Genomic DNA, 12,796 nt, shown 5'->3' with positions numbered 1-12,796 from the left:
CAGCTCAAGGCTAGCACTCTACCACTTGAGCCACAGCACCACTTCTGGCTTTTTTCTTTTTGCTTATATGGTGCTGAGGAATCGAACCCAGGGCCTCAGGCATGCAAGGCAAGCGCTCTACCACTGAGCCACCTTCCCAGCCCATTTTCTTTTAGTTGTTTTACAAATAGGATCTTCAGCTTTTTGTCCAGTCCAGCCTTTGACTTCCTTTATCTGCCTACCAATCAGCCTTGAGCTGAAGAACTGAGGGACAGTACCCATGCCCAGAGTTAAAAATTAAAAATAAATAAAAAATAACCAGCACAAACGGGGGCTGGAGGAATAACTCAGCAGTATCAAACAGCCTAGCAAACATGATGCTCTGAATTCAAATCCCATTTCAAAAAAAAAGGGAGGACTGGGAGGTTGGCTCAGTGATAGAGTACTTGCCTCACATGCATGAGGCCCTGGGTTTGATTCCTCAACACCACTTAAGCAGAAGAAAAGAAAAAGCTGAAAGTGGTACTGTGGCTCCAGTAGTAGGGCGCTAGCCTTGAGCTGAAGAGCTGAGGGACAGCGCCCAGGCCCAGAGTTCAGGCCCCACGACCAGACCCAAAGAAAAAAGAAAAAAAAAAAAGATACTGCTGGAAAAGAAAAAAACAAAAAACAACCATGCACAATATCTGCCTACCAAGTAGCTGAGATGACTGGCATGAGTCACCACAGAGCTATAGCAACCTTTGGAAGAAGTAAGTGAAAGTATGCCTTTCCTAGCAACTAAATTACATACTGTACTCTTGAAATTTATTCAGCGATTATTTTGTTACAGGTTAAATAAAAACTAAGATTAGACTATTAAATTATTTATTTTCCTACCTCATTCCCATTACACATTCATAAAGGAATATGATTCCTTCTTTCTGATGTGGTCGAAGGCAATACACAAGGTGAGGATCCACCACCACATCCACAAGGGGGTTACAATTCTTATTAAACATCCACTGATGATTCTTGTCTGGTCGTGGCATTACAAGTGAATCTTACAAAAATGAGGGGGGAAGAATAATTATAAATGTTATTTCACTTTGTCAGCAACTATTTTGTTTTCACTACTCCTAACAGAACTTTATCATTTTTATAGCATTATATATATATGAAATATGTTATATATGTTTATATGTGTATATATATTTGTATACATACATTTATAAATAAATATATATATATCCATATATATATTATATCTGAAATTTAGGGCAAGCATAGTAGTATTATACAGGAATTCGATTGTGAGAGAGGCCGAAGTTGAATCAGAGTCTTTATTAGAAAGCCAGTGACCGCAAACAGAATCACATCCCTCAAAAATCTTGCAGCCTCCAACACAATACTGTTAGGAAACAGAGCCACGAGGGTAGCAAAGAAAGCACAGAAAACAATCTCAACAAACAGGATCAACTCTAATGTAGATCTGAAGAGGAACACCATGGTGACCTGGGGAGTCAGAGACACCATATACAACACAATGGTGGCAGGAGCCAAGAGGCCTAAATAGGGTCATGGTTAAGGGGCAGAATTACAGGGAGCTCTAGAGTTCAGAGTCTCATGAATTCATGGTACAGGTCTGAAAGGTCTGGGAACCTAGTATCCAAGTCCACACACTGCTTCTAGGAATTCAGGCACCTATCACCTGGGAGTGAGGGTGAGGAAGTGGAACTACACTTGTAGAGTCCCCATCATCCACTAAGATGCCAAAATGCCATGACTTAGACCCATTCTCCATATTTCAGTGGTACATACCTATAATTCCTACACAGAGAAGGTAGTAGAGGCAAGAGCATAAGTTGTAGGCCACATCATGTCTCCAAAACAGCCTAGAAATTTATTGACACTAATAAAGAGTACAACATTTAAAAGGGAAGTCTCATGCCTTATTATTGTAAGATTTCAAGAAAAGAACTACAAAGAGCTTTCCAAACTTCATATGCTCAAAAAAGCTTCAAAACCACTGGAATTCATGATTGCCTAATAAGGAATTCAGTAAGCCATAACATTCACTAGTTTAGTATTCAGAGCAAAGGAAACTCTTTCCACTTGAAGCACAAGTTGGAATTTTGCCAAGATGCATTTGCTAACTAACGTCCACAGCTTCTAATTCTGAAAGAACTCCTCAAACTTAATATAAAGGCTCTATTTATTTTCAGTCTTGTACACACTAACATTGACCATTACTCCTATTAATCATAATTTAGAAGGAATGCCAAACTTTCCATTAGTCTAGCCATTATTATTTGTTTAAAGTTAATTATTACATTCATGGATTTGAAATTCATGAAGCTCTGCAAAGCAGCATGAAGTAATTATTGAATAACAATGTAATTCTTTAGAAATATGCTAACAAAATTTGAGAGATTTACTAAAACTGCACCAATAAGACAGAATCAGTTATAACTAGAGGGCAAGTTTCAACTGACAAACCTGAAGATAATAAACCTATTCAAATTATTTTGGGGGTATATTTGCATATTTATATCATAGTGAAAAACTGAATTTGATCCAAAGATAAAAAGAAGGAAAAAAGAGAATAAAAAAGAGACGAGAAATGGCAATAAAAAGAAATAGGGCCGGGCACTGGTGGCGCACACCTGTAATCCTAGCTACTGAGGAGGCTGAGATCTGAGGTGGTTCAAAGCCAGCCAGAGCAGGAAAGTCTGTGAGACTCTTATTTCCAATAAATCACCAGAAAACTGGAAGTGGCACTGTGGCTCAAGTGGGAGAGTGCCTGCCTTGAGCTGAAGAGCTGAGGGACAGTGCCCAGGCCTAGAGTTCAAGCCCCATGACCAACAAAAAGAAAAGAAGGCAGGAAGGCAAGAAAGCAGGCAGGCAGGCGGAAGGAAGGAAGGGAGGGAGGGAGGGAGGGAGGGAATAAGGAAGGAAGGAGGAAGGAAGGAAGGAAGGAAGGAAGGAAGGAAGGAAGGAAGGAAGGAAGGAAGGAAGGAAGGAAGGAAGGAAGGGGGTTCCAGTAGCTTAAATAAATATCCATCATGTAGAATCACAAAGCACTGGAATGGGACCATGGTTCTATTTACCATTAGCAACTGCCCAGAGAACAAGCTTTCCCAAGTTTCTGAGTAACTGAAAAAGGTTTCATATCTGAGTCAATTCTTAGGTATACATTGAGGAAGTAAAAATTGTAGTCCATGGCTTTCCTATACTGGAGCAAACCAAGAATAATTCTTTGTGGATTTGCAACAAAGAAATGCCAACACTTCTTTGCTTCCCTGTCTTTAAGGACAAGGGACACAGCAATAGTAGCTCACACTGTTAATCCTAGCTACTTGGGAAGCTGAGATTGAAAGGATCTTACTTTGAGGTCAGTCTGGTCAGTTCCCAAGATCCCTCAACTAATAGCTGAATGTGGTGGTACCCAACTGTGACCTCAGCTCTGCTGGGAAGTATAAAATAGGAGGATCACAGTCCAGATCTAGACAAAGAGACCATATGTTAAAATAAGTACATATATTAGCAGTAGACCACCTGCCTAGCAAGCACAAAGCTCTGAGTTACAATCCAATACCACATAGTGGGAGGGGTGCTATAATCTCAATCATTCAGGAGGCAGTGGAGACTATCTCAAATAACAATCCAGTCAGGTACCAGTAGCTTACACTTGTAGTTCTAGCTTCTTGGGAGGGTGAGAACAGTTAGACTGTGGTTTAAGACCAGGCTAGGAAGAAAAAGAGAACCCTTCTCTTCTCTGAGAACCCTTTTCAACCCATAGTTTGGCACAATGGTACTCACCTGTCATTCCAGCAATGATAGCAAGTCTACAAGTAGACAAGTGATGGGTTAGAATATCTCACCAGCCTGCAAATGTGAAGCCCTGACTTCAAACCCCAACACTAAAGGAAAAACATTCAGATATGGTGACACATGCCTTATGTAATCTCAGGAACTCAGAAAGTAGAATGAAGGATGCAGACTGAGGCTGGACCCAGGCAATGTGAAACCCTATTTGAAAAATCAGAGGGTATGGTTCAAGTAGGAAAGTGTTTACCTAGAATTATGTAAGTCCTCGTACCACATACACAAAAAAGACAAGATGAAAGAGATAAAAATTACATGGTACCTAAGCAAGAACTATAATGTCATAACCAAAAAAAAAAAGACTATCATCTAACATAATTGTGAGAGCCTGAAAATCCAAGCTGTGAGACCCTGAAAGGATTGGGAGTTTAGAATGCCTTCTCCAAATACACTCTGAGAATTTTCCTGGAGGAGTCAATTGGTCCTGGCTTAACAGGAACTCAGATTCCACCCTAAACTGTGTGGGAGCCTGACAGTAGACTTAGGTTTATGTAAATTATAGGCTGTTTCCTTCCCAGAATAAGGTCACCTACCACTTGTATTCAAAATATTGTCACAAAACATTGTCAACCTTACTTCCTTGCACAAGACCAATAAAAAAAAAAAAAAACCTTGGTTAATAGTTAATGGAACCCTGGGATCTGTTGCTGGCAAAAGGTTACAGGTACCCTGGTGCTCCAAACCTCAGTTCCGTGGTCCAGTGTCCATCACTGAGTTGCTCCCAACTAAAGAACACGCGGTAGGATGCAACACAAAAGATTCATTTTTTTTTTCCCAGTATTGAGTACTACGTGGATTTGTTTTGTTTTGTTAGTGCCAGTTCTGAGTCTTGAACTCAGGGCCTGGACACTGTCCATGAGATTTTTACTCAAGGCTAGTGGTCTGTCACCTGAGCCACAACTCTACCTCCAGCTTTTTGATGATTAGATTTTTTTTTTCCAGTCCTGGGGCTTGAATTCAGGGCCTGGGCCCTGTCCCTGAGACTCTTCATGCTCAAGGCTCACACTCTACTACTTGAGCCACAATGCTACTTCCTGGAGATTAATTAGAGATAAGAATCTAAAGGTCTTTCCTGCCTGGGTTGGTTTTGAACTGTAATCCTCAAACCTCAGACTCCTGACTATGATTACACACATGTAAACCTACAAGCACCAGCTTCTCATGTATAGTTTTAAGTGTACAACCTAATTGACCTTGATATAGTAAATAAATACCCATTTACACAAAGTATTTTCATCCTTACATATACAAGTACACATATACTTACATAGAGAAATTTTAAAAAAATCACGCTAAAATTTCTCATTCTATAAATATTTATTGGAAAAGTATGTATATATGTATGTATGTATTAAAGTAGGCACTCTAAATCTCTGGCTATTATTAGAACCCACATTTTAAACTAAACATTGGCAAAGTAAATGATTATCCAAGAGGTCAAAGAACCAGTTAGTTCAGTAGCAAAACCACAAACCAGTTCAGGTTTTTAATAAGCACAGTGTTCTTTTCAGTTACCCACAGCTCTCTAATTGTGTAAGAAAAAGACAAAGAGAAAGGAAAGAGTGAGGGTTATTAAAGGAGTTGTTAGAAAAGCTCTTTTCTTTTCTGAATAAAAAGAACAAATTTCATGAGCATAGCCTGCCACTCTACATATTTTACAGCCTTCAGATAGAGAAACAGAAAATTTTAAATGTGAGTGTTGCTCTTAATTATGATGTTGAATTATGATGTTGTTAAATTTAGATCAGTTAGTTCTGCTTTCTGGACCTCTGTTCCCTAAAATGCAAAGTAAATGATCTCAAATATCCCTTTCTCTCAAATGGAATGCAGTAACTGTGACTTTATTGTTGATTTTGTGTGTATATGTGGGTGTGGATGCACATATATACTGTGTGTGTGTATGTGTGCATGCCAGCACTGGAGCTTAAACCCAGGGCCTGGATACTTTCTTAGCTTTTCTGAGCAAGGGTTGTGCTCTACCATTTGAACAGCTCCACTTCAGGCCTTCTGGTGATTACTTGGAAATAAAAAGGCTTATTTACTTTCCATTTCAGGCTGGTTTTGAACCTTGGTCTTGAACATCTAGGGTTATAGATATGAATCACCAGCACCCAGATTTTGATTGTTTTTTGAGACAAGGTCTTGGTATTTGGCTCAGGCTGTCCTAGAACTCATGATCCTCCCAATTCAGCCTCCCCAAGTACTAAATCACACAGGCACAAATGAGAAGTTGTTTTGCTTCTAGGTAAAACAATCAAGAAATTCACAAGTCCAGGATCACATGCTTGGGATCCCAGTACTGAGACACAGAAGAAGCTTGAATTCAAAACCAGTCTGAGCTACTTAACAAGATGAGAGACAGAAAGAAAGACAAAGAGAGACAGACAATGATCAAACAAAAGAACAATCAAAAATGGATTCGGTTTCATTTTGTAATATAATGTGTTGCTTTTTTCGTACCAGGCCTGAAAGCTGTCTCTTAACCACAGCTCCACTTCTGGCTTTTTTGGTGCTTAATTAAAGATAAGAGTCTGGCTTTTTTGGTGCTTAATTGAAGATAAGTCTTGGAGGCTTTCTTGTCCAAACAGGCTTTGAACCTCATTCCTAAAATAGACTCCTGAGTAAATATGTGAACCATTTGCACCTGGTTAAGTAATGTGATCTTTTTAAGTTATATTTACTAATGTGAAAATTGACTGAATTAAATTGAACTTTCACAGGCAAAATCTGAATTTTCTCCATCATCCACCAGTAACAGCACCAACATGTTCAACATCACTACATTAATGCATGTGATCAAAGCACATAATCTTCAAACCAAAAGTATAGTCATAATCCAACTACATGAAATTACTTATTTTTCTCCTTACTATCCAAGTTATATTTGTATGTATTTTTGTGTATATAAACCTAAGATGATTTTCCTTAAAATATACATAGCATTTTGATTACTTGATTCTTTTTTTTAATTGTGAAAATACTGTACAGAGGGGTTACAATTACATGGGCAAGATAATGAGTACATTTCTTATCAAGCATTGTAGGCGCCTCCTTTGTTTCCCCTTTCCATCCCTTCCCATCCTTCCCCCCCCACCTAATCCTCCCCCCCCCACCCCCCCCCACCAAAGTTGTAAAGTTCATTTTCGACATAACCACTTGTACATCTCATTGTTGCAATGGGTCCATCTGTATTGCTATTTAAACGACTTGATTCTTTTTTTTTTTTGGTCGGTCGTGGGGCTTGAACTGAGGGCCTGAGCGCTGTCCCTCAAGGCGAGCGCTCTAACACTTGAGCTACAGTGCCACTTCCGGTTTTTTGGTGGTTTATTGGAGATAGGAGTCTCTCGGTCTCTCCTGCCCGGGCTGGCTTTGAACCTCGATCCTCAGATCTCAGCCTCCTGAGTAGCTAGGATTACAGGCGTGAGCCACCAGCCCGGCAAAGGACTTGATTCTTAAGATTATGTATTTATATATTAAGGAATTTCCAGACTCTTATTATTTGATTTTAATATTATCTATTATATTAGATTGTGCCTCTAGAGAAAAATTCCCACCTGTGAATTTGAAAACAAAATTTAATCTTCAAATTTACATACCAAAATCTTTTGACAATAAAAAAATTCAAATTATTTTTAAAACCTTACTTGGTGTATTTGGGTCATGGCGTGGTTTGCAACTTTGGAAATCATACTGCCTATTTTCCTTTGAGCTTGGTTCACAAACACCTTTAAATGGCTTAGAAAGGTACTTTCTGGCAGGCTGAGAATTTGAAATAGCAGGACTTCCTCCTCCAAGCTGAAAACACCTTCCACTGTTGAAGTCATCTGAAGTAATTATACCCATGATTTCTATTTCTTTTCCACCAATCGTAAGTGTTTGGCCTTCTTCTATATTTTCAAACTCTCTGGATTTATATCCGATGCCTTGGAGAAAGAAAAAATTTATTGAGCTGTGGAAAATGAAAATTGTGTTTTACATGTAAATAGCCTATATACCTCATTAGCCAGAATGGAAACATAATTTGTCATTTTGTTTAAGAAAAAGGCTAAAAACAGAAGACGTAACAATACAGTATATTAGAAACTAGTTGCATTTTAGAGAAAAGTTTTAATATTGAAAATATAGCCTACTCATGGTGCTACAATCTTTAGACTAAAAAAATCCAGCCAAGACAACAGACTAATAGATTCTATGAGTTCTTTCTTTTTTTTTCTTTTGTTGTTGTTGATCATTGGGCCTGAACTCTGGGCCTGGGCACTGTCCCTCAACTCTTCAGCTCAAGGCTAGCACTCTACCACTTGAGCCACTTTTTCCTTAATTTTTGCCAGTCCTAAGGCTTGAACTCAGAGCCTGGGCACTGTCCCTGGGCTTCTTTTATTTAAGACTGGTGTTGTACCACTTGAGCCACAGTGCCACTTCTGGCTTTTTCTGTGTATGTGATACTGAGGAATTGAACCCAGGGCCTCATGCATGCAAGGCAAGCACTCTACCACTGAGCCACCACCTTCCCAGCCCTCTATGGGTTCTTAGAATTTCTATCCCTACAACAAACTTAATCTTAGTTGTCTAATTATTTCAAAAAAATCTGCTTGATTATAGTTAGTCCCTTGAAGGAAGAATTACAAACTATCTATTAGTGATCCATTAGGAAACCAAGACCTGTGGTTACACATTTTCATTTTAAAAATCAATATAATCCCTTTGTTTTGTTTTTCCTTTTATTGTTTAAACAAGTGATTTATAATACCTGCTTATGTTATTAGAATCACTCAGCAAACAAATAAACAATGTCCTAGTCCCCTGCCCTACTGATTGAATAAATCATCTACAGAGGTCAGATCCCGGACATCAACTACAGATATAGTGACAAACCCATTAGTTTGGTGCACTAGTGTTTCACGCTTATAATACTAGCTAATAAGCAGGCTGAGATTTAAGAATCACAGTTCAAAGCCAGGAGGCTGAGCAGGAAAGTCTGTGAGACTTATCTTCAATGAACTGCCCTACCAAAAAAGCTTTAAGTGGAGCTGTGTCCTAAATGGTAAAGTATTAGCACTGAGCAAAAAAGCTCAGAAACAGTGCACAGTTCAAGCCCCAGGATCAGCACACGCATGTACATGTGCACATACACACACCTTATAAAGAAGATATGCCGTAATTTTACCTTTCTAGCTGACTTTGGAATACAGTTTATTAAAGAAAAATAGCGGAGCTGGGAATGTGACTCAGTGGTAAAGTGCTTGCCTAGCATACACAAAGCCTTGATTCCTCAGTACCACATAAACAAAAAAAGCCAGAAGTGGCTCTGTGGCTCAAGTGGTACTACACTGGTCTTAAGCTGGGTGCTGGTGGCTCACGCCTGTAATCCTAGCTACTGAGATCTGAGGATCATGGTTCAAAGCCAGCCCGGGCAGGAGAGACCGTGAGACTCCTATCTCCAATAAACTACCAGAAAACCGGAAGTGGCGCTGTAGCTCAAGTGGTAGAGCGCTCACCTTGAGCTGAAGAGCTGAGGGACAGCGCCCAGGCCCAAAGTTCAAGCCCCATGACCGACAAAAAAAAAAACAAAAACAGGGTCTTAAATAAAAGCAGTTCAGGGACAGTGCCCAGGCTCTGAGTTCAAGCCTTAGGACTGGCAAAAATAAAGGAAAAAGAGGGCTGGGAATGTAGCTCAGTGGCAGAGTGCTTGCCTAGCATGCACAAAAGCCCTGGGTTCAATTCCTCAGTACCACATAAACAGAAAAAGCCAGAAGTGGTGCTGTGGCTCCAGTGGCAGAGCCCTAGGCTTGAGCAAAAAGAAGCTCAGGGATGGTCAGGCCCTGAGTTCAAGCCCCAGGACTGGCAAAAAAAAAAAGAAAAATATCACTACATGAAAAAATTCTCCAAAAATGTAGCCCCAGCCTACCTTAATCAACAATACAGATACATCCTGTACATCTTTTGTTTTATCTCCTCTAATAATTGAGCATATCACTGTATACATACTAATTGTCTTTTTTTTTTTTTGGTCCGGTCATGGGGCCTGAACTCTGGGCCTGGGCGCTGTCCCTCAGCTCTTCAGCTCAAGGCTAGCACTCTACTACTTGACCACAGCATCACTTCTGGCGTGTTTTTTCGTGTTTTTTTTTTTTCTCCTTATCTGGTGCTGAGGAATCAAACTCAGGACCTCATGCATGCTAAGCAAGCACTCTACCACTGAGCCACCTTCCCAGCCCCACTAGTCATCTTTTATAAGACATTCCATTGTAGATCATTCAGTACAGCTTCACAGAGTTATTCCCTTGCCATTCTGCTATATACAGTACATTGCTGAAATACTGAGCTAGCTTTGTATATGCCTTTGTATATGCTCCTCCTTTTTGTTTCTTTCCTATGCCTTCAAACTACTCACCTCCAAATATTTAACAGTGACTCCATTAAAGTTCATCCCTAGCCTCTATTGCTGACTTACATGGGTTTTTTTGTTGTTGTTTGTTGTCGGTTGTGGGGCCTGAACTCTGGGACTGGGCACTGTCCCTCAGCACTTCAGATCAAGGCTAACGCTCTACCACTTGAGCCACAGTGCCACTTCTGGATTTTTCTGCTTATGTGGTGCTGAAGAATTGAACCCAGGCCTCATGCATGCAAGGCAAGCGCTCCACCACTAATCCACCTTCCCAGCCCCTTACATGGTTCTTGAATGCTTCCATTCCACTAGTACAACTTCTCATTTTAACATTAGCTTACTATGTCCCAATTACTAATTTAATTGCCATATCTCCACTACACTATAAATTATGATCATCTTTGAATATTTTACTCTTTGCACAGTACTGGCATGTAACAGTTATATTAACATCTATAGACTATGTTTTGAAGTGAACTGACATGTATAACAGATTTAATAATTTGGCCACACTCAAAATTGAATAAGGAACATGCAAAAACAAAAGCTATAATGTTGCTTAATGTTACAGGTTGTGGACACCTGTAATTCAATCACTCAGGAAGATAAGGCAGGAGAATCACTAGTTCCAAACCAACATGGGCTACATAATGAGGACTAAGCCAGCTAGGTACTCACCTTGTTATTTTAAAAAGAAAAGTGCTGAACATTCTGAATTTGTAGGCTAACTTGTATTAGATACAGATTCTGTTGGTAAGATCTATCCATTATTTTACTGGGTAACACTGAAATTGGGTATCATTCAACTTTTCATAACATCTTTTAAAAACTTAATCATTTAACCTTCTGGAATAATTTCTTTAAAGTACACCAAGCCGGGTGCTGGTGGCTCACGCCTGTAATCCTAGCTACTCAGGAGGCTGAGATCTGAGGATCGCAGTTCAAAGCCAGCCCAGGCAGGAGAGACCGTGAGACTCTATCTCCAATAAACCACCAGAAAACCGGAAATGGCGCTGTAGCTCAAGTGGTAGAGCGCTCGCCTTGAGCTGAAGATCTGAGGGACAGCGCCCAGGACCAGAGTTCAAGCCCCACGACCGACAAAAAAATAAATAAATAAATAAAGTACACCAAGACAAAGAGCTTAATCTCAGGAGAATGCCAAGATAAGTACAAATAGCTGGAGTTTGGGGTTTTGTTTTGTTTTGGGAAAATGAAATCATAGGATAGGATTTGATTCAATCAGCTACCTAAGGCTCACTAATTGTCTGATGTAACTACGTATCGTACACAGTGAGGTGCTTACTTACATCTTACTTCTTCCCTTTACAAAGCTCAATTATACTTCTATAGCATAATAAAAGACATATACTAATTTCAGACAAATGATAAAATTGTGTAATATCACAATACCTCTTCCAATGTCTTTGCCTTCCAAATCTTTCAATGAAAATGACCTTCCTTTAACAATGAGAATAGCATCACCTTCCCACTTTTTGTGTTTTTTCTTTGAAGCTTTACACCAAACAACACTGAAATATTTTACTAGGTTACCAGGTTCCTCTTGTCCCTTCGATTCTGTTACTTCTTTAGGAACTGAAAGAACTAGAATAAAAAGTAAATAAATACCGCATTATTAAACATAATTTTAATGCTTATTTATAAGAAATGAGAGGCAAGCAAGAGTGCCCAATACAAACTCAAAAGTTTGTGGGTTTTTTTTGGGGGGGGGGTCCGGTTGTGGGGCCTGAACTCTGGGCTTGGTCGCTTTCCCTCTGCTCTTCAGCTCAAGGCTAGTGCTCTACCACTTGAGCCACAACGCCACTTCTAGCTTTTTTCTTTTTGCTTATGTGGTGCTGAGGAATCAAACCCAGGGCCTCAGGCATGCAAGGCAAGTGCTTTATCACTGAGCCACCTTCCCAGCCCTGAACTCAAAGCTTTATTGGGGAACAGACCTGCAGGCTGCTCCAAGCAGGAATGGAGGCAGCAATGGACAGATGGGGGCAAAATTTTAGGGAGCAGACACATGGGTCACATTATGTACACTATGGGAATTTGGGGGTAGCATCAGTTCCAAGAAGAGGTGAGATGGTGTTACATGGACTGCAGGAATTAGGGGGAGAATCACGTTCCAAGAAAGAGTGTAAGGAGACTGCTGCATTACGGGGGGGGGCGGGGGGAGAAGGGGCAGGAATTTGTACATCACACCAGGAAAACAATACAGCATCGGGGAAATAGAAAATTAACAGATTTTTGTAAACAGGTAGGGACACACAGGGCAGGGTCTTAATCAGGAAGCTGACTTTGAGACCTTCGACTATTATTAAATCCACTTAAATAAAAATATACAGACACAGGAAAATACGCTTGTATTAAGAAGCAGTATAAGGGCTGACAGTATGGTTCGGAGGCAGGATAGATCAGGAAAAATGAAGCCTGGTGAAGGCAACTCAGAAACATACTCTCTATCTGTGCTTCAAAGAGAGACAACAGGATGCATTCCTTACCTCAAGAATTAACATCTGTTTGGTGGCAAGATGCATTCCTTCCTAAGAAAAATGCTCCCCCCCC

General features: G+C 40.0%; 1 protein-coding gene across 4 annotated transcripts in view; it reads right to left on the bottom strand.

Annotated features, from left to right (window-relative positions):
• Rad54b (RAD54 homolog B (S. cerevisiae)) overlaps positions 1-12,796 on the bottom strand; it is an 81,962-nt gene that overhangs the window by 26,280 nt on the left and 42,886 nt on the right. For all 4 annotated transcript variants that reach the window (XM_013012541.1, XM_013012543.1, XM_013012542.1 and 1 more), the window contains 3 exons: positions 11,639-11,830; positions 7,488-7,766; positions 856-1,018 (listed from right to left, as the gene is read on the bottom strand). In XM_013012541.1, coding sequence (XP_012867995.1) covers positions 856-1,018; positions 7,488-7,766; positions 11,639-11,830 — 634 coding nt within the window. The remainder of the gene's footprint in view (positions 1-855; positions 1,019-7,487; positions 7,767-11,638; positions 11,831-12,796) is intronic.

Source organism: Dipodomys ordii, unplaced genomic scaffold, assembly GCF_000151885.1.
Source record: "Dipodomys ordii isolate 6190 unplaced genomic scaffold, Dord_2.0 Scaffold17, whole genome shotgun sequence".
Taxonomy (NCBI): Eukaryota; Metazoa; Chordata; class Mammalia; order Rodentia; family Heteromyidae; genus Dipodomys; species Dipodomys ordii.
The sequence above is the reverse complement of the archived record's forward strand: the minus strand, read 5'-3'. Positions and strand labels throughout refer to the sequence as shown.